The 22,733-nt window shown below is 37.3% G+C and overlaps 1 protein-coding gene across 1 annotated transcript; it reads left to right on the forward strand.

The window, feature by feature from the left end:
• Positions 1–562: 562 nt before the first annotated feature.
• On the forward strand, positions 563–20,271 carry LOC145670141 (uncharacterized). Its single transcript, XM_081738512.1, has 3 exons — positions 563–1,817; positions 16,259–16,891; positions 16,976–20,271. Exons 1-3 carry the CDS (start codon positions 563–565, stop codon positions 20,269–20,271), a joined length of 5,184 nt encoding a protein of 1,727 aa, XP_081594638.1.
• The last annotated feature ends 2,462 nt before the right edge of the window (positions 20,272–22,733 follow it).

Consider the following 22,733-nt stretch of genomic DNA (forward strand, 5'->3'; position numbering starts at 1 on the left):
GCCACACTTGCACGACCGAAACTTTACTCATTTCGATCCTAAATACAGTAATACTCGTCATATATTTAATCAAATCATTAAATACCTACCACGAGCCTGTATTCACCAAATTGTTTTCACCAGGGGTGGTGTTATTATTAAGTCTGAAGATGAAAATTTCGGTACAACACTTCGTAATAACTCGAGTTATGAAATTTTCGGTAAAGCTGCCCAGTTATCTAAACTGCCGGATAGAGTCAAACAAAATCCTCCACCTCCTAGAACTCCTATGATGTCAGTAGTTATTCGAGGTGTCTTACCGGAAATAACTGACGAGGAAGTGCTTGAAGAATTAAAAGCTGAGGGAATTGAAGTTTCAAAATGTATCCGAATTAGAAACAATAACGGCGCAACATATATGGTACGAGTTTTGACCACTTCTCAATCAGCCATTGATTGCAAGAGGGCGCATTTATATACAAAAAGCGTCACAGGGTAGAACCGTCTCGTACCAATCACCCTCTACCAATTCGGTGTGAACGGTGCCAAGTTTATAATCAACATATAACTGCAAAATGTCCAAATGTTGCGAAATGCGGATACTGTACTGGCACTCACGAAACTAAAGATTGTCCAAATACGGGAAAGGCTCCGCATTGTTCTACTTGTTCCAGTGACACTCATCCGACCTATAGCTATAAATGTAAAGCTAAACCAGCTAAACCAACATCATGAGATGACTGTCCCACTACGGACTACAGACTCAACAGTACCAGTTTCACAATCCATTACAACTCCATTAATTGTTGAAAACTTTCTCCGTTACATTACGCTTATCCTTCAAAATATATTTCCTTTCCAACGCCAACTTATTCTGGATCACGTTATTGCAGCAGCCTCAGCTATCTTTCAGGTTAATCTGTATGCTACATATTCTGGGTCTATGTTCATTTCCACATTGTACCAAGAGACACCGCAGTCTAAGTTCATAATGTTTTATGCGATTATGGCTCTTGCACTTCTTTTCATGAACATTCGCTCCCTACCGTCACATCGCATACTGTTTGAGCAATTACTACTTGAGAATATAGACATCTTTCTTCTGAATGAAACAGCGCTCAAACCAACTACATATATTAGTTTTCCTCGATATAACTTTCTTCGCTGTGATTACCCAGACCACAATGCAAGAGATCAAGGCGGAGCTGCAATCGGAATACGTAATAAAATCACTCATAGAAACCACTCTATTGCACTGCATTATCAATTACCAGAGCACCTAGTGACAACAGTTTACATTCCAAATCTTGCACTAACAGTGGCTACAATCTACGTTCGTCCCGGCAACGTCATCCCTCTTGCATTTTTCACTTACTTGTTTCATCAATTTAGACATCTCATAATATTAGCCGACATTAATATTCATAGTCGCTCTGTACGAGATCAAGAACAGTTTCACGATCATATATCACTTAATTTGCATGGACATGTTTATCAACTACCTAAACACACGCGACCAAGCAGTCAGACGACACCTGACGTTGTTATTAGTACTGTTTCAATTGTCGATAAATGCATCATACAGATTCTGGATTGTATTGGCAGCGACCACCTTCCAATAAAAGTGATTGTTAACCATGAAAGACAACAATCAGAACCAGTTTTAAGAACTATCAAGCTGTACCACAAAGCGAACTGGGATCAATATCGCTCTGATATAGATGTCGCTCTTGCTCCTTTAGAACCACCTACTAGTGAATCAGAGCTTGAAGGTACCGTGCAAAGCATTGTAGAGGCTATAAGAAATAGCGCTGACCAACATATACCTCAGTATCGAGGTAAAACATATCAGCCAATGTTACCTCCTCAATATTTGACTCTCGTACGCAAATCTTGCTATTACTTTCGAGAATACGAAAAAAACATGAAACCCGGAATACCTACGCAAGCTCGTAGGTGGCAAAGGGCGGTGCATAATTATATTGTTGCTCACAAGCGAATTAGCTGGAGCAAAACCTGTAATCAACTGAACACAGTGTCACATCCAACGAAATATTGGAAAAAATTCACCTTCTAACTGGGCAAAAAGTAAGTTCATCTTATCCCCTTATACAGAATGATCAACCTTTACATACGGACAATGAGAAAGCAGATGCTTTCGCCGGCCATCTCCAATCTGTCTTTACACCTCCTACCTGTATTCACCGCAGCAGTCCCAAAGTTTCCGAAGGAACAATAAACCAGCTATTACAGCCTTCCATCCATCACAAGTTAGACAGCAATAATCCTTTAACTCAGGAAATCACTTCTGGAGATATTCTATCTGTCATTAAACGGAAACGTAGCACTGCCCCCGGCTTTGACCAAATATCGTACAGACTTCTGAAAGAATGTTCAGCCAACTTTTTCATTTTTCTGGCTACAATATATACATTTATACTTCGAACAGGTTACTATCCTTCCGATTGGAAGGTATCCAAAGTCTGTATGTTTTAGAAAACGAACAAACCAGCACATTCTGTGCAATCATATCGTCCCATCCAACTAACGTCCACACTTGGGAAAGTCTTTGAAAAAATATTGGTCTTACGTTTACACCCCTATATCATTGATCATCAACTTTTACCACTTCATCAGGCTGGATTTAGACCCTATTACAGTATAAATGATCAGTTACTTCGCCTAACTACCATCATAACCAACCACTACAATAAATCTCTTCCGTCTTGTCTCATACTGATGGACCTTGAAAAGGCATTCGATTAGATTTGGCAGTACGGATTATTTTATAAATTGCTTAAATTGAGTCTTCCTCTCTCATACCTCAGAGTTATTTATTCGTTCATACTTAACCGTATTGCCTATGTCAGCGTCAATAATTCTCTATCCCATCCAATATTTCCACACACGGGGGTACCGCAAGGGTCTAGCTTATCGCCTCTTTTGTACATCTTGTATGCTTCAGATTTGCCATCTCCAGCGCCGAATACTTACCTGTTCCAATATGCTGACGATACAGCCTTTCTAACACTAGGCAAAACAATACAACATATTAACGTACACTTGCAGACTACGATTATAGCTTTTCTGCAATGGTGTCGTAAATGGCGACTATCAGTAAACGAAGACAAAACTCAGACACTAGTTATTCTACCAACAAAGTGTCGTAGTAAAGTTAGGCGTAATCCTAATTTGTTACAGATACGAGTAGGCGATCACCTTCTTCACCCCTCTAAAACTGTTATATACTTAGGTATCATCTTTGATGATAAGTTGCGATGGACACCTCAGTTACAAAAAATTGTTACGAAGGCTAAAAACAGATTACAACTTCTTCGTCGACATGTTGGTCAGAACTGGGGACTGAACTCTAAATTATAGCTTAACACTTACAAAGCATTCATGAGGAGTGTCCTTACTTTTGGTCACGTAGCTTGGTGTTCAGCCCCACAAAAATTCTGCAACAGACTTGAGATTCTAGAGCGACACGCCATTCGTTTAGCATATCGGATCAAACTTCCTTATCACAATACTGACCTATATGATAAAATTGACTTTTCTCCGCTCGTCCACCACATTGCCAACTTGCGTGAGAAATTTATAGCCAAGAATCTCCAGAATCGTAAAGATATATTTCTTGATACAATATTTACAGACTTACAGCAAGATTCCGCATATAAATACTGTTATACACCACTCAGCGTCCTGGTTACAATATATCTCCGTAATATTCCAGCAGATCATCATCACACAGCATTCTTTCGTCACCAACTTATCCAGCAGCACATTCCTCATCTTTTCCCATCATAGCACTGTTTCTCCACACCACTAATAAGGGCTATCCATATGTCTTTCATCAGTCCTGAGCCGCCCCAGGACAGAAGATTAATATGCATTTGTCTATTCTAACATCCATCTACTGTGTTGTGACGTCCAGAGCACCTCACTCATCAACATTCATTTGTCATAAATTTGTACTATAATCTCTTTCAACAGTACTTTCTATACATTTCACAAAATTTTATTCTGCTTTACTTCTATTATCACTTTTTTGCACTTGTTATTTTTCTGCACTCGCATCTTTGTTTGCTAGTTTCATGCTTTGTTTAATATTGTTTTGTTTAATAACATTTTGTTTTCATATTTCGTTTCGTTTATGATATTGATATATAAAATTAATCTTTTTTGATATAATCTTTGTATTTTCTTTTTGTTAGTGAATAAAATAAATATTTCTTTCACAGCTCCTTGACCGACCATAATATGAATAAAGAATAATTGATGATATCAAACCCCAGGCCAAGAGAGAGGGCGAAACCCTCTAGTGGCAGATTATATACAACTAATGTTTATTCAAATTTCCCAAAAACAAAGTTTGTTCCACCCATAATAAGATGCCCTCATACTTCCGTATATAGAAATAAAGTGTTAGCTCCAACCACTACCCTCTAAAAAAAAAAAACATCGAGCAAGCTCTCACCCCTTCTCTATCTTCTTTATGTCGCAGATTTTCCTACTCTACCCGCCAATGTCACCCTTTTTCAATATGCCGACGATACTGCCTTTCTTGCTACAGGAAATACGATGTCTCGCCTTAATCTCTTACTCCAACCCGCCATCGATTCCTTTCTTTCTTGGTGCAACACGTGGCGACTTACCATCAATGCCACAAAAACTCAGGCGATCATCTTCTTACCACCTGGTAAACGGTCCCGAGTCTATCGTAACCCCGCCAACCTCCATCTTCACATTTCGCACACTCCTATTACTCTCAGTAAAACAGTCACTTACTTAGGCGTTATTTTTGACCAACACCTCAAATGGACTCCCTACCTCAAGCATATCTGTAAAAAGGCCTATTCTCGCCTTAATCTTCTTCGTCGCCTGACCGGTACCACGTGGGGTCTTTCTGCTACCACCCTTCTGAATACCTATAAAGCTTTCCTCCGACCGGTCCTCACTTATGGCTTTACAGCTTGGGTCGATGCTCCTCCCTCCTTCTACAAACGCCTTCAAATTCTGGAACGCCATGCACTCCGGCTCGCTTTCCGAATCCGTCTTCCTAGCCCCACTCGTGATTTATACGCCCGTACATCATTTCCCCATATTCTCTATCATCTTGAAACTCTCCGCTTACGATACATCTCTCAACGCTTCCAGAACCACCACCCGCTTCTCTTAGACACTATGTATTTCGACGCCACCTTCCGTAAAAAGACATTACTTCGCCATACCCCCTTATCTTTACTCTTCACACTCTACTACTATTCCCTACCGACAGATAGTTTTCACCTTCCTCTCGTAGCTGATTTCATCACGCATCTTGATTCATCTTTCATCTTTCCATCTACTGCACAGTAGTCCTACTGTTTCACTAGGCCTCCCACTGTCTACATCACGATCCAGAGTAGCCCTGGATCAGAAGATAACATGCATGTGTCTACTCTAACCATCTTCCTGTTGTTGTGATGTCTACTGCACCTCATTGTCATCTCATCCCATCCTAATTGAATGATTATGGTCAAAGGCCATAATGTCCTTGCAGCTCACAGACAGTCCCGCTGCTGCAAATTGATGCTTCCCTCCACATTGTTTTTTGATTTTTTATTTTATATGGAAATAAAGAAAAAAATAAAAACTGGGTTCTAACCATCCACCTTTTACCTATCTCTTTTCAGTTTTCCTTTCCTCCCTCATCCCTCAATAAAGGGTGTGACCCTTTGGGTGGGTGCTAGTCGTAAGCGGCTAGCAATAAAAAAAAAAACATCGAGCAAGGAGTTTTACTATATAATAATCTTTACTTTTATTTTTAGAGAAGCAAGAATGGGTACTTATGCCTTTGCTTTATGAAAGAATTTATGAATAATATAACATACTTATGCTCTATAACGAAAGTCTAGCAGTGAAAAAAAGTTTTTTTTCTAATTTTATTTTATTTTTATTCTAAGAAGAAATGATGGGTTATCAGTTATCGATTATTGTTTTAATGTTAATCTTATAGAGTTGAGTTTGATTTCAATTTACCGTCCCTTTCAGCTGCAACGTTATGTGAAACGTGGACTTCTAGCTTATTGTGGCATCCAAACTGCATTGGCTCCTACCGGAAATCAAACCCGTGTCTCTTAGGCCAATTCATGTGCGCTAACGACTTAGTCATTAGGGAGCTCTTATTGAATATGCGGAAGCATTCTTAAAAACTGTACCGACTTTAGTGCAATATTAAAATATGAAATTATTTTATAGTCTGATAATTTTTCTCATTTAGGCCCTACACATAATCAATATTAAGGAAAAGAGACGCTGGCAAGATTGTTCTCCCCATCAAGCAAATTCGCGAATATGAAGACCTTGATGCATATAAAATTCTTACAATTATTACCGACTGTGCTTAGAACTAAACTAAACTAAAAAAAAACAGTAAGGCATAATCTGGCAACTTTCAATAAAAAACTGATGTAGTGTGTGGGCCATTAAACCATGGCAAGCCCGTCTTGATTGCTAGCAATAGAGCTCTGTTACTCATAAAATTATATTTTGTTGCACTACCTTCGAACCACTCTTCAGAAAGATTTTTTTCTGGGGCGCAGAATCAAGATGTGGCTGAAGTGAATAGACATTTTAAGTTTTCTTAACTCTTCTGGACGATTTTACAAACCAATCCAAAATTACGCCTGGAAGAAACACTTCTATTGCCGACACATATTTGTTGCTTGCGAGTTCGTGTTATGTGAATTAGCCTTCTGTTCTTCAAAGTTGCTGCGGCTCCCCCATCTTACAAATTGAGTCAAGCTCTTCCAAGTGCAGTAATCCCTAACTTTCTTTACGGATTTTCAGGTTTTCGAAGCTGCAGCTGCTGCTTCCGACACACAGGAAGAAATCAGCGATGCTGGTACAAATGCAATTTTCAGTGCTGAGAAATGAGATCTCCCTGGCATATGCTCAATGCTACACAGTCCGATTTGAAGGAGCCCAATGTAAATTTCTCTTTCATATTTCAGTATTTTAATTACTTCTTAGAGATTTAACAACAGTGTTTTTCGATCAAGAGGAAGGGTTAATTTAATAGAAACGATACTCTAATACATAAAAAAATTTAGTGTTAAAAATGTCTGATTACACAACCATACAAGATTTAATACCAACCACCTCTGCTAATTATTGTTTGTTTAAAAGAATACGTAATCCGCAATATAGAACTTTGTGCCACAGAGTAGTCCAGGATGCTAGCCTAGCGTAGGTTGGAGTAAATTATGTTAGTTTGCGGTAGGATCAGTAAGGTTAGAATTGATTAGTTTAGTTTCGGTTTGTTCCATATTCCTTGTTTTTCTTTGCGGCTCTTAACTAAGAATAAAATGTTCCAAATGTGTCTATCTGTCTATTTATCTATCTATCTATGTATCTATCTGTATATACACGAAATATATATATATGAAATGTTAAACAAAATATCCAGAAATGTCACTGAAATAATCAGAAAAATATACATACTTCCTAATCTCCTCTGTCCCTTTTAAAGTAGTCCCCTCCGGCATCTATGCACCAATCCCAGCGTTGGCCCCTCTTTGGGAGAACTCCTGGAAGTCCACTGAGTGAAGGGTGTTAAGGACCCGTTGCAATGCCACTTGGATATCTTCAATAGAGTCGAAATGTCGCCCTTTCATCGGGAATTTCATCTTCGGGAAGAGATAGAAATCTCATGGGGCTAGATCAGGGGAGTAGGGACGATCGGGAATCGATGGCATTTTTTGGTCCGGAATTCATTCACAACGAGCAACATTTGCGTGGGCACGTTGTCATGCTGCAGCAAACAGTCTTTCGTTTGCCTCAGCTCTAGTTGTCTGTGCTGTTTAAAATGTGGTATTAAAACTTTCCATTGGTATTCTGGCCAGGTAGAACACACTCCTTATGTAGAATTCCTCGAATGTCGAGGAGCCCTTTTCGGAATTCGAGTGTGTGGCGTCTACCATTCTAATGACTGTTGTTTCATTTCAGTGTCATAGCTATAAATCCAAGAATCATCGCCTGGTAATGACTCTGGATAAGAGGTTTGATACTCTCGAACTCTTTGTTGCTGCTCAGTGCACGTGTGAATCGTGAGGATTTTTGGTCGATGCTGCAAAGCAGAGGGACAGACTTTGCTGCAATTCGTCTCATATTCAGTTCATCGGATAGAATTCGTTGATATGTAGCATATGACAGTCTGTTACAATCATCGTGAATTGTCTTTCTTTTGTTTCGCGAATCCTATCACGCATTTTCATGTTCATTTCCGGTATTGTGAACACTGACATTCGACCAGAATGTGTTATTTTCCACAGATTCACGACTTTCTTTGAAACACTGGAACCACTCAAATGTTCTTGTTTTACCCTGTTCACGCAGTGCATTCACCGAATACCTATTTAAGTATGCGGTAAGTTTCGGCTGCAGTTCTCTTCAACTTGACCAGAACTTGATGGAAATCCATTGCTCTTTAACGTCAGCCATTTGGCCAATAGCAGAAGCACAAAACAGTCCTGATATGGACAATTACAATTCATAACTGAATGTGCCAAAATGACGCAATTTTATTTCGCAGTAAATAATACATGTATCTCGTGATATCTAAAATGAAAAATAGATGGCACTTTACAGAGCAAGTTATGTTGCGTAATAATGAAATTCTCATTTATAGTGCAGTTCATCCAATCTAAACTCCATAATATATTGAGTGAAAAGTTTAGTTTATTCGAAGTACTTACACTGAAAAGTAACTGTGGAGAAAACATCAAAATAACTCACAGACACTATATAGCATAAAGTGCTAAGTGAGGACGGTGGATTCTTCCAGACTGCTCCAGAACAATAAACTATTTGTGCGACTGTTCCTTTATTTTATTTAATACGTGTTTGCATCAACTGATATTACTAATATTTAATTATGTCTTTTTCTTTTAATGTTTTTTTATACTATGATAAGAAATATATTAATGAAATAAATTAAAATGGTTAATGACATTAAAATAGAGTCCACAGAATCCAACATCTAATTAGATAATCATATAATGGATACGGAAGAAATTAATAATACTAAAGCAGATAATATATATTCACAGACGGTCAATTTGATGTCAACTTCCAAAAGTGGCATTCACACTCCAGTTGATAATATAACACTAACTACAATATCACGTAAATGGGTAAAACAAAAGGCTCATCACATGATTTACCTCCCTATTATATATTTGTTAAATTATCCACAGGAGAACTTGGGGAAACAACATATAATGTCAACCAGTAGGGAACTGTTTCTTGCAGAAATCCCAGGTATAGAAAATGTAGATAAAATAGGAAAAGACTTATTAAAAATTAAATTCAAGTCGGGAGAACAAGCAAACAAACTCCTTGGGCACCCCATTATTTTTCAAAATAAATGGAGAGTATATATTCCCCATCATTTAGTTTATACTGCCGGAGTAGTGCGTGGTATCAAAACAGAAAAATAAATATGAAATGAAATCTTTAAGTTTTACGTCCCACGGTTATGCCGGTTAGGCTAAAGGAGACGGTGATTATGAGAGATGAGTGAAATGGTGGAATGAAGAAAGTGGGAGGAAACGGGAGAACCCCGAGAAAACCCACGAGCACGGTGTTTGTCCACCACAAAGTTCACTTGGCGGGGGCTGGGATCGAACCCGGGACCCCAAGCACCAGAGGTGAACGCTCAACCACTGAGCCAACTAAACAGAAAAAGAAATGACTGATATCTTAATTTACGGGATCCGGGGTTTTTGGGGTATTTTTTAGACTTTCAGTCAAGCAGCTACTGTATCGTCACTATTTATCATAGGATCATGGCTCATACCTCATTCTCTTCAAAATGGAGCTGGCTTTCGAACGGTATCACTTGCATGCTCATACCGTATACCAGGAAAGGGGAAAATGATGTTAAAAGGAAAATTTCTGGGGATTTTTTTTTACACTTTGGCCCCTCTGGAACGGCCCTGTGTGAACGTAGAGATCTCAAAAATATATAATAAATAGTACTTAGTATACTGAATGGGTGTACAAAATTTCAAGTTTCTATCTTGAATATTTAGGGCGGGAGAAATTTTATCAAGAATTCCCACCATGCCCCATATTACCGCAAAACACCATGATCTCAGGTAAAAAATTTCCTGAGACATCTCTATTTACCCTAGGATTATAACCCACCAATCATTCTCTTCAGAATAGAACTGCCTTTCATGCGGTACCATTCACATGTCTCCGTCATGTATCTAACTCGGGAAAATCCCGAAAAAATGGATTTTTTGGTCTAAATATCTCTTTTTTCAAATTTGAGCCCCTCTGGAAACTCCTGTTTTAACGCAGAGATCTGAAAAAATATGATAAATAATACTAGGTGGGCTGAATGTTTATGCACAATTTCAATCTTCAAGGTGCAAAAGTAAGCCCCCCAAAATATATATACCGACAATGTACCATATTCTCGTATAGAGAAGGATATTTTTTTTAAAAATTCCCTGAGACATTCTTAATTACCCTACGATCATGTTTCGCCCATCATTCTCTTCAGAACAGAACTGCCTTTTAGACGTTATGACTCACGTGTCTCCATCATGTATCTAAGGGGGGAAAATCTCGAAGAATATGATTTTTTTGCTAAAAATATCCCTTTTTTCAACATTTTGCCCCTCTGGATTCCCCCTGTTTTAACGCAGAAATCTGAGGGAAAAATCTGGTAAATACTACTCGGTGGACTGAATGTTTGTGCAAAATTTCAATCTTGAAGGTGCAAAAGTAAGCCCCCCAAAAATATATATACCGACAATGTACCATATTCTCGTATAGAGAAGGATATTTTCTAAAAATTCCCTGAGACATTCTTAATTACCCTACGATTATGTTTCGCCCATCATTCTCTTCAGAACAGAACTGCCTTTTAGACGGTATGACTCACGTGTCTCGTATATAATGAACATAAGCTTAATAAAAGAAAATATACATTTTAGAATTATGACGTCATCACCTCCTATGTCTCGAAGCAGGAAAGTGTGAAACCATACGTAAGGTCTTCTACAATGCCTCTGGACTTGAAAAAAAAAAAAAACAGACAAAAAACTCAAATAGGAGAGTTGTAACGCAATGTACCATGAAACACCCGTATGGTACAAATTGTACCATCGGATCTCCAAAGTGTTTTAAAAGTCTTAAAATATGATTTTCCTGTTACCTCTGCTCGAAAAACACACGGAAAAAGAAAAGAATGAAATTCAACCAACCAATCAACTTTCAACATATATTAAATTGTATTATATTAAACGCAGTCTATATACATATATACTTGCTATACGACAATGCATCATGGGAAGTAATAAATTTGACCATAGAAAACGTAATTGTCGCTTATGTGTAAAATGTGGATCATTATATCCAGTAGACATCTGTACAAATCCACTTCACTGCATCAATTGTGGAAACACTCAGCGGTCTATCCACAGTACCCCGAAAGAATTAGACAAGTTAAACAGATGGAAATCATGACTAGGGAAAAATATCATATAATGTGACTAATGCCATTAAAAAAAAAAAAAAAAAAAAAAGACATTAGCACGATTTATGAATCTTATCCTGGTATTCATTCATATAATAATAGTTATAATTTAATCTCTGAGAACAACTCAGCTTCTACTTAGCACAAATCATATGTGTCAGCACTTAATTGTGATAATATGCCCCTATTGGTAACACATTTACCTCATTTAATGACTCCTATACCTACTTTGGGTTATTCTATGAAAGATACACCATTCTCACCACCGGTAAGAAGACACATAAGTCACCTGGAAATTCAACCAATTAGGAAAGACCTAATGAGTTTAAACCTAGTGAAAACACCAAAATTTACAACAAAAATAATAATTATGCACATCCATCAACATCTTTTGAATTTACTCCCAAAGTCAAGCTATCTTCAATGGAATTTGGATCAGCACAAAATAATATTAAAACTCAAAACAAAGAAGACTTCAATTCAAAAGGAAAAATGTACTTGTCTCATCAAGCTTCTCAAAATAGAAATCAACCTTTAGATTTAACCCCTAAGTGATCACCTATTATGTTTCCTTCAACTTATATAAACCACTCAGGTTGGAAATATACAACGTAAAATCAAGATCAAGATCAAAGGATGGATACAGATTCTTCTTCTAATTCAAATCTTAATATGCAAATTCAACAAAGAAATCTCGTGAAGGCATTAGAAAAATTCTCTTTATTTTCCACGACATATATATCTTAAATTACTCACAAACAAGGTTTAAATCAATGTTAATCAAGTTATATTACATATTAAAATTATAAAACATTATTCAATATGGCCAATTGTACAAAGAAAAGACTAACTATAATACAATGGAAATAAAGACCTCAAACTAAAATTTATCAACACTTATGGATGGAATTAATACAACAATTTGATAAAATGTCACATTTATCTATACAGATGCATTAAAATCATATAATATATTAAAAAAAAACATAAAATTAGTAAATCTGTTAAATGTTCAGAATCATTGTGTTAATAGCTTTAAATTGTATACACTTAAACAACTCTATAATTTGGACTCTTTTAAATATTAAACATCTTTATCTAAGACTGATGAAGAATAATTATAAAATATTCTATTAAATATTACATCATCACCAAGAAATTATTATAATTATATCAAAGAATTTCACATGGAAAATTTAATTATCTGGTATAATAAGCAGTAACCAATACCTGGAAAATATTATAGAACAACTTATACTTTACTGCAAGACCAAATTAAAAAAAAAAATAATTAAAAACTGCACACGTCGAGAAATCATAATTTATTATCGACTTATTTTTAGAACAGCGCTAACACCTATAAAATTATTCCAACTACGAAAATACCTACATACCACTGCTGGTGCGATAAAGGAATAGAAACACTTATTCATATTATTTTTGAATGTGAATTGCATCAAACTCTACGCTTACAGCTATTAATACAATTATATAAAATATTGGATATGCACCATTTTCTTATAAATATATGTTGGCTGTCAACAACGGACCATCAATTAAAGATTTCATACATTTCCTTATAATATCTAGCTAAAAAGAAACAAGTTAAAAAATCATCTATTGAATAAACTTTTCAACTGGACATATGGGGTCTTATGCAGAGTCGTTTTGACATACGATTAGCTTCATACTAAAGGTCTGACAACTGCCGGAAACATATGTTAGTCGAACTCTTTAGTATGGTTCAGAAGGTATAACGTCGTTGGCTTCCCGTGCTTGGACCTGCCAGGGGATGTGGGTCTTCCAATCACCACCCACCATTCACGGCGCTCAGCGAGCCACGAGTAAACAAGCTGGCCACTTCCCATAAACGTCTCTACAACTTTTCGCGGGACGCCAACGACATTGTTCCTTTCGTACTTTAATCACGCGTTAGAAAGACTCTGCATAAGGCCCATGAAATACAGCTAAGTAATGTGAAAAATCAAGAATTAAAAAAAAAAAAATGTTTTATATTCGTCCTTTTATTAATGTTAGATACAGGGTATCTCGACAACGATTGAAATCATAGTAAAGACCGACTACCAGAAACATTACTAAAGGATGGGAATTATAATACCAGTGGGAATACTGGTTTGACGCCATGGGCTACACTGACCTAGTAATAATATTTTACAAAATATCCACAATAATGAACAAATAGAGGTTGATCTGTTTAGTTTGAACTTTTGTTCTCAGACTATTAATGTTTTCCACAGAAAATGAAATGCCATCATACCTCTGCGCAGTTAACTTGTCGTGGATTGTATCCATAAAAAGTTAATATTTACCAATATCATTTCCGTCAAAAGCCGCCTCTGTTACTGATATTTGTCATCATTCGCTACCAGTCTTTACAAAATTTTAAGTACAGCAACGCACCGCTAAAAATTCAAAAAGTCATTATAATTGCTATACGGATTATCAAAACCTAAATCACAAATTTATAGTTGCGTTAACGCAAATAATTTTAGAAAGTGCCAGGTACCCCATGCAATGTTTCCTTCGTGTTTAAACAAACCAAGAGCAATTTTTCGTTCATCAGTTTGCGTTACGAATTAAGTATAATAATATAGATATTTGACAATAATCCACTGTTGTACTGATTTTAGGCATACAAACAAACGTGCTGTAATCAGTTTGCTTTGTAACAAAAATAAAATTAGTCAATTTTCACTGTATTATTTCATTTTCCTGCTAGGTATGAATGGCAACTTTCAGAAGAGTAAATAAAAGTCAACATATTCTCCAATCGAAAAATATTCCTGATTTCTGATTTCTATTGCCTCATTTCTTAAAAGTTTGCTCTAAAGCTGTTGATTACCATGCAATTCACATAACGCAGTAAGTAATTGTAACTATAATACCAACACTTGCTGTTTGGGATTATTTGTGTATTTAACAGTGTGTGTGCCTTTAGCTGGCAACAGTGTTCAAGTTGCTTAACGCTTTTCTATTGTTTTGGTGTGGGTGAATGTGGAGGCAGCAAGAGCATACAGTTTGGTGGACCATATATCATGGTAGAACATCGTACAATATAGCACAAACAGTAAGCCATCGCATTACAAACATTTACAACTAAAGACCTTGTGAATATGTTTATTCTCGTGTATTAATTTTGTGTGCAAACTGAAGGTGTAATCATTAAATACAGTGAATTGATATTTGGTTGCATTCATGTGGTGTACGAATCAAGCCTTACAGTCCACTAGTATGAATATTGTTTTTAACATTGTTATTGTACTTTAGTGAAGTTAAAAATACATACATTCAAATTGTACATTGGTCCTATCCGGGCCACATGAGTGCAAAGATTTCTGAGAATTGTTCTGTGCTGTTGTGAAGAGAAATGTGTTTGTGTCGGGCTATATGTGGTGCTATCACGTACGTTGGACAATAATCACGTTTGTGTAGGCGGACAGCTGTTGTACCAGGACCAGGCTTCTGGAGTATATTTCATAGGTAAAAGAAAACAAAAAACATCATCATCAGGTCAGTAGTTTTTTATTCTTCATATTTCTGCGTAGCATTTAATCATGAGTGAATCACACCAGCGTCTTTTAAGGCAAAGATCTGCATACAGAGGACAGTTAACTAGAATAAACACTTTTGTTCAGGGCTTTGATCCAAATGAAGGCAATATAGAAGAAATACGTGCACGCTTAAAACATCTAAATAACGTCTGGTCAAAGTTGCAGGAGGTGCAAGATACTATTGAAATTGATCAAATCGAACCCGAAGCGGAAGCATTAAACGTTCGTGCAGAAATTGAAAATGTGTATTTTTCTTTAGAGGCTCAAATGCAAGCACTTGTTTTAAAGCATCGAAATAAAGAATCAGCTGTTAATAATAGCACTAGCAGTAGCGCACAAGTTAAGTTACCGGTCATACAGTTGCCTGCATTTGACGGAAACTGTAAACATTGGTTATCATATAAGGACACTTTTATATCTCTTATTCACGAGAATAAAGACATTTCCACAGTACAGAAGTTTCAGTACCTCCGAACTTCTCTTAAGGGCGAAGCGTTAAACCTAATTGAAAATTTACCAATTACCGAAACAAATTATTCAGTAGCATGGCAATTACTCGTTGACAGGTATTCAAATAAAAAGCTAATTGCTTCTTCTTACATTCACGAAATACTACAAATCAAGCCAGTGTATAAAGAAAATGTAAGTGAACTTCGCGCTTTTATAAATACAGCTACTAGTAATATAAATGCGCTACAAGCACTTGAGCCAAACGTAAACCTCACAGACGTAATTTTGACCCAACACTTTGTATCAAAATTAGACGCAACTACTAGAAAGTCATGGGAGCTTCAAAATACGAATTCTAATTTTCCTGCTTTATCAGAATTCTTTTCGTTTCTCGAGAAACGTTGTCAGGTGCTTGAAAACATGAGAACTAGTATTGATGGTGTGAAGCAGGGTAGTAGCGTACAAAACAAACAAGCAAAAAGTATTCAGTCATCAAAGACTTATTTATCAACATTTTCAAATGCATGCGAATTTTGTAATAGCCAGCATCCCTTATATTCTTGTTCGTCTTTCGTGAATGCGGGACACAGCCAAAAATTAGAGTGCATTCGTAAAAATAAATTATGCATGAATTGTTTGAAAAGTAATCATTTTTTGAAGAATTGTAAATCGAGAGGTTGTAAAAAGTGTTCCAAAAAGCACAATACATTATTGCATGTAGACGTAACAAAAGACAAATCAGTGCGGTTTCCAAGTGTAAGCAGTGCCGTGGTGCAAGAGCGTAGTAACAACTCAGATTCCAGTGAAAATTTAGGGCAAGTGTCATATTGTGCATTTAAGGCTAGGCCTAACGCAAGAGTGTTGTTATCTACTGCAATAGTAAAAGTAAGGGATAATAAGGGAAATTTGGTTCCTTGTCGCGTGCTTCTAGACAGTGCTAGTCAGACCAATTTCGTAACAGAGAATTTGGTGCAACAATTGAACATCAAACGGTATAGACAGTATACTCCAATTCAAGGTATAAATCAAGCGATATCTAATACAAAGTACTCTGTAGATATTAGTGTCCATTCATGTGTTAACACATTTTCATTGAATATAAGTTGTTCAGTTCTCCCTCACATTACAAGTAAACTACCGGAAGAAAGAATTAATTATGACGATTGGAACATTCCCAAGGACACTGTTCTAGCAGATCCTACTTTTAATACGCCTGGAGACATAGATATGCTTTTAGGTGCGGAAGTATTCTACATAATTATGAAGTCAGGACACAAAACACGGCCAGGTGATTTTCCAGTGCTTCAGGAGACAGAATTGGGATGGATCGTGGCAGGACGCATTCCTCAAGAACGTAACCCCCATATTCCATTAACAACATGTTTTGTGAAGACAAACATAGATCTACAGCAACAACTTCAAAAATTTTGGGAACTAGAAGAAATTACTGTTACACCTAGATCAAGCGAAGAGCTTGCATGTGAGCGACATTTCGTTCAGAATACAACAAGAGATCATACAGGGCGTTTCATTGTACGATTGCCTTTGCTTGAAGACCGTACAGTTTTAGGCGATTCTTATCAGCAGGCATTGGTTAGATTAAAGCAATTGGAAAGAAGATTCGATCAACACCCGGATTTTGAAGCTAAATATACGGAATTCATGCAAGAATATGAAGATCTTGGTCACATGGTAAGGATAGATGAGAGTAAAAAGGAGGACGTCAGCGTTGCATACTATTTGCCACATCATGCAGTTTTTAAGCCTACAAGCTCTACAACGAAACTCCGTGTGGTGTTTGATGCTTCAGCAAAATCTGACAGCGGAAAAAGCCTCAACGACATTCTCTTAGTTGGTCCTACAATACAGCAAGATTTATTTTCTATCATTTTGCGCTTCAGAACTCATTCGGTAGTATTCACTGCAGATATCGCTAAGATGTATCACATGATCAATGTTCATCCAGAAGACACGCCATTACAACGTATATTATGGAGAAGATCTAGAAATGAACCGATTCAAGTTTTTGAGTTGAAAACACTGACGTATGGTACGGTATGTGCTTCATTTGTGGCCACAAGATGCCTACAGCAATTAGCAGACGAAGAAGAGCATAATTACCCTGTAGCAGCAGAAATATTACGTCGAGATTTCTATATTGATGATGTTTGTAGTGGCATGAGCGACATACAGCAAGCTTTAGAGGTCCAGAAGCAATTGATAGAGTTACTGGGAAAGGGAGGTTTTATACTTAGGAAATGGAGCTCGAATGATCCAAGGTTATTGGAATCCATCTCGCCAGAGCTTCGAGAAGTGCAGCGTCCAATCCTGTTCCATGAGGGCCAAGGCGTCAAGGCATTAGGATTGTCATGGCATCCAGACAAGGATATATTTCTCGTTGAAAGCAAGACGTCAACAATGAAGGTTCAAGAGTGCATTACTAAACGCCAGGTTGCTTCAATCATTGCCTCTATATTCGATCCATTAGGAATAATTTCACCAGTTGTCATTTCATACAAAATATTTTTGCAAGAATTGTGGCGGCAAAAGGTTCAATGGGACGACAGTATATCAATGGAATTAACAAAGAAATGGACTCAATTGTACAAGCAACTTCCATTAATCAATCAGATTAAAATTGACAGATATGTACTTGTTGAAGGAAACATAGAGGAGATTCAGATCCATGGTTTTTCAGATGCTTCTCAAAGAGCATATGGAGCTTGCATTTATATGCGATCGATCAATCAACAAGAAAAAATATCAGTTAAGTTATTATGTGCTAAATCACGTGTGGCCCCAGTCAAGAAAATCACTCTCCCACGTCTGGAGTTATGCGCAGCAGTTGTTTTGGCAAAGTTAGTTCACAAGATTTTACCAATTTTAAAATTGAACATAAGTAGCGTCCATTTATGGACCGACTCCCAAATCGTGTTGGCATGGCTAGCTTCTCCGTGCAACAAATGGAAACCTTTCGTGGCCAACAGAGTAGCTCAAATTCAAGACTTAACTGACGTTAGCTGTTGGAAACATGTAACTTCTTCAGACAACCCTGGAGATTTGATTTCAAGAGGAATAGATGCAGTTTCCATAAAGGACAATTCATTATGGTGGCACGGTCCACAATGGCTTTCTAGTTTACAATCTAATTGGTCAGTGACAAGTAAGGATTCATTGCAACCAGATCAAGTTCCAGAGAGTAAGGGAACCATAACATTGACAGTCACTTTAGACAATTGGTGCAATAAAACCATAACAAGATTCTCAAAATTGTCAAGGTTAGTTAGGACAATAACATATTGTAGACGTTTTGTTCATAACATCAGACACAAGCAAAACAAACTAACAGAAGGTCTTTCAGTACAAGAACTCCGCACAGCGCTCCATGTTTGCATCAAATGGACACAAGAAATTGGGTTTCACAGCGAATTGCAGCATCTTCGTAATGGAAACATTGTTCCGTCAAGAAGTAAATTGAACAATTTACATCCATTTTTAGATAGTGAAGGCATGATCCGAGTTGGAGGAAGATTGGAGAATAGTCAGCTTCCATTTGACGCCAAACATCAAATAGTTCTGCCTTCAAACCAACACTTGACAAAACTTATAGTGGAAGCAGAACACTTAAGATTACTTCATGCTGGACCTCAATTATTAATATCATCACTACGCCAGAAATATTGGATCATCAGGTGCAAACAGGTAGTAAAACAAGTGATCCATCATTGCTTCACGTGTTTCAAGTTAAAGGCCAGTGGTTCAAAACAACTTATGGGACAGTTGCCAGCAGCTCGTGTGCAGCAAGCCAGACCATTCCTAAACGTAGGCGTGGACTACGCGGGAGCATTTTACATAAAATCAGGAGCAGTTAGAAATAGATCTGTACGTAAGGCATATGTTGCGTTATTTGTTTGTTTATCCACCAAGGCAATACATCTGGAATTGGTAACAGATATTAGTGCGCAGTCATTCATAGCAGCTTTACGCAGATTCATAGCCAGACGAGGAAGATGTCTCAATCTATACAGCGACAATGGCACAAATTTCGTTGGAGCCAACAACGAATTGAAAGAATTGTATCAGCTGTTTTCATCAGATCCTTTTAGTTCTCAAGTTCATGATTTTACATCGACCGAAGGAATTCAGTGGCACTTCATACCACCAAATTCGCCGCATTTTGGAGGACTATGGGAAGCCGGTATAAAATCAATGAAATACCATCTACTTCGTATTACAAAAGGTGCAGTGTTAACATATGAAGAGTTTGCAACATTACTCACACAGATTGAGGCCTGTCTCAACTCTCGACCACTTACAGTGCTATCAAGTGAGCCTAACGACATCAGTGTTCTCACACGTGGACATTTGTTAATTGGAGAAGCACTTACAGCTTTACCAGAGCCTAACCTCACCGATCTACCATACAACCGCTTATCTCGTTGGCAGAAGATACAACAACTAAAACAACACATTTGGAAGAGATGGTCCCGAGATTATTTACATGGTCTTCAACAACGCTCTAAGACGACTTCACCGCAACACAATCTCAAGGTCGGAGATGTAGTTTTGCTGATTGAAGACAACGTTCCTGCATTGCAGTGGAAATTGGGCATCATTGAAAAGGTGTTCCCAGGAAAGGATTTCTTAGTTCGTGTAGTGACGGTTCGTACTACAACTGGAACATATAAACGTTCCATCAAGAAACTAGTTGCATTGCCATATAACAAGGATTAGAATTGAGATTTGAGTAATAAAAAATAAGTACAGTTGTAACATTGCTTCAAGTTTTGTGTTCGTTTCGTTTTTTATGTGTATCATTTTGTTTTATTTGGTCAGACCTTAGCTGACCAACAGGGGGGAGTATGTTTGGGATTATTTGTGTATTTAACAGTGTGTGTGCCTTTAGCTGGCAACAGTGTTCAAGTTGCTTAACGCTTTTCTATTGTTTTGGTGTGGGTGAATGTGGAGGCAGCAAGAGCATACAGTTTGGTGGACCATATATCATGGTAGAACATCGTACAATATAGCACAAACAGTAAGCCATCGCATTACAAACATTTACAACTAAAGACCTTGTGAATATGTTTATTCTCGTGTATTAATTTTGTGTGCAAACTGAAGGTGTAATCATTAAATACAGTGAATTGATATTTGGTTGCATTCATGTGGTGTACGAATCAAGCCTTACAGTCCACTAGTATGAATATTGTTTTTAACATTGTTATTGTACTTTAGTGAAGTTAAAAATACATACATTCAAATTGTACACTTGCAAAATGAAAGACTAATTTTGCATTGCAATGACCGAAGCTGTTATGGAATGATACCCCGATATTTTCAGATATCCCCAAAATGGCTGCTCTGTCTTTGTTCTATAACTTCCATTTACTCTGTCGCTCCACCTACAGAAAATGATTCACACAGCGTTAACCTGCCTTGTTGCCAGCTTGTACCTCCATAGCACATTATTAAAGCCGGGAATTTCACAAGGACACAGAAGCTATGATACAATTCTTTTGCTGGAAGCAGCAGGCCATAGAGAGTGGTAGCCCAGTGGGTTGCTACATTATCAGTCTATGAAAGGAAGAAGGATTGCATTCGGAGCGTTAACAGCTGTGTTTTGTGCAGTTAGTACTATTCATGTTTTGTAAAAAAATATAGAGAAACTAGTACCACGAAAAGACTGTAAACTTATGTTTCTAAATTACTTTTTCTATATTAACTTTCTTTCTTAATGTAGAGACGCTACCGCCGGTAGCCTCAGTTGCCCAAAAAGTTCGCCCCGATATATTACTTCCTTGGAACTTCATACAATTTCTTTTTAACTATATTTACTAGTTGTAAAAAATAATCATTCTTCCTTCTTTGCATTTTTAGCACATACTGCTGGACACCGGTGCGCCTATTCAACACTGTTAATAGCGCAGAAGACAAGACAATTCGAGACATCTAGCGGCGCAATGTCATGCTGCTACTGGTTACCCGGTAAAAAGAAACCTCGGATATTTTGATATCACCTCGTATATATATCCCCCGTAGCCAGACGCTGGAATCAATGAATTAAGTTTCCTAGGAGTAGGTGTCTGTATGTTCCATCCCCATCCCCTAATTTTGAAATATCACGCAATTCAAATAAGAATAGTTCACATGGTATACACCTGACTTTCCCAATTGTTTGGCTTTCGTGTGTATATCATACTACTTCTTTAATTCCTAAACCATATTACTAATATGTGTGTTATTAAATATTTTATTATAAATTATTTTCAGTCATAAAATAAAAGAATTAAGTTTCCAGACCAATTATTACTCACAGGATTAAACATTTTTGCTAAAAAGAAAAATGCGTTGCTGAACGTTTCTCTATGGTTCCACAGTTAATTCGTTGGAGGTGAAGAGCCTATTGCGTCTATCAAATTGTTTTATATATATATATTAATGACTAATTTCTTTAAATCTTATTTTTTATTTTCTTATTTATTAATGTAATTTGTGGAGAATACAGCAACAAAAATGCTATTAAGTGTCATTATCACTGGCGCAAATCCCGGGGGGACGAGGGGGATATGTCCCTTCCAATCTTGGACCTGGGGGGGACTGTCCCCCCCAATAATCTGACTTAAAAAGTGCTCTTTGGGATAAGTGTGATGATTTGTGTCCGACTGCCACAAAGGAATGTAAGATGAAATTGATTTCTGTTGATTTTTCCATTTTTTTAAAAAGAATCATATTCTGTAGTATTTCAAACTGAAATTCGTGCTGTAGTGCGTTTAGTAGTCTCATCAATATGTATTAATTCCACTTCCGCTATTTGGGCACAAATTACAATAAATGCCAGAGGAGGATATGCCCCTCTCCTCATGCTGGAAAGTTGTCTCAGTTGTAGGTATGGGCACAAATTCCGGGGAAATGGGAAGACGTCCCCCCCCCCAACATTGGAACTGGACGCTCTCTCAATAATCCGATTTGAAAAGTGCTTTTTGCAGATAAGTGTGATGATTTGTGTCCGACTGCCACAACGGAAAGTGAGATGAAATTTGTTTCTCTTGGCTTTTCCATTTTTAATGAAAATGAAGGCGTGCGACTGTGCGTGACTTAACCTGATATGAAATCTTACCTCCTCCTCTCCCCTAGGCCCTAGCACACGAAGAGTATATAGACTATCCAATGTCAATAGAACACATCTTTTCAGTAAA

This window comes from Thermobia domestica, chromosome 14 (genome assembly GCF_964235325.1).
Source record: "Thermobia domestica chromosome 14, izTheDome1.hap1.1, whole genome shotgun sequence".
Classification (NCBI taxonomy): domain Eukaryota; kingdom Metazoa; phylum Arthropoda; class Insecta; order Zygentoma; family Lepismatidae; genus Thermobia; species Thermobia domestica.

Excerpts from the sequence above, each read along its gene's own strand:
- LOC145670141 (XM_081738512.1), top strand. The coding sequence starts at position 563 with ATGTTGCGAAATGCGGATACTGTACTGGCACTCACGAAACTAAAGATT. Across the intron at positions 1,818-16,258 it reads ACATATACCTCAGTATCGAG|ACGTAACAAAAGACAAATCA; the intron begins GTAAAACATATC and ends TATTGCATGTAG. Across the intron at positions 16,892-16,975 it reads AGGACGCATTCCTCAAGAAC|AAGAAATTACTGTTACACCT; the intron begins GTAACCCCCATA and ends TTTGGGAACTAG.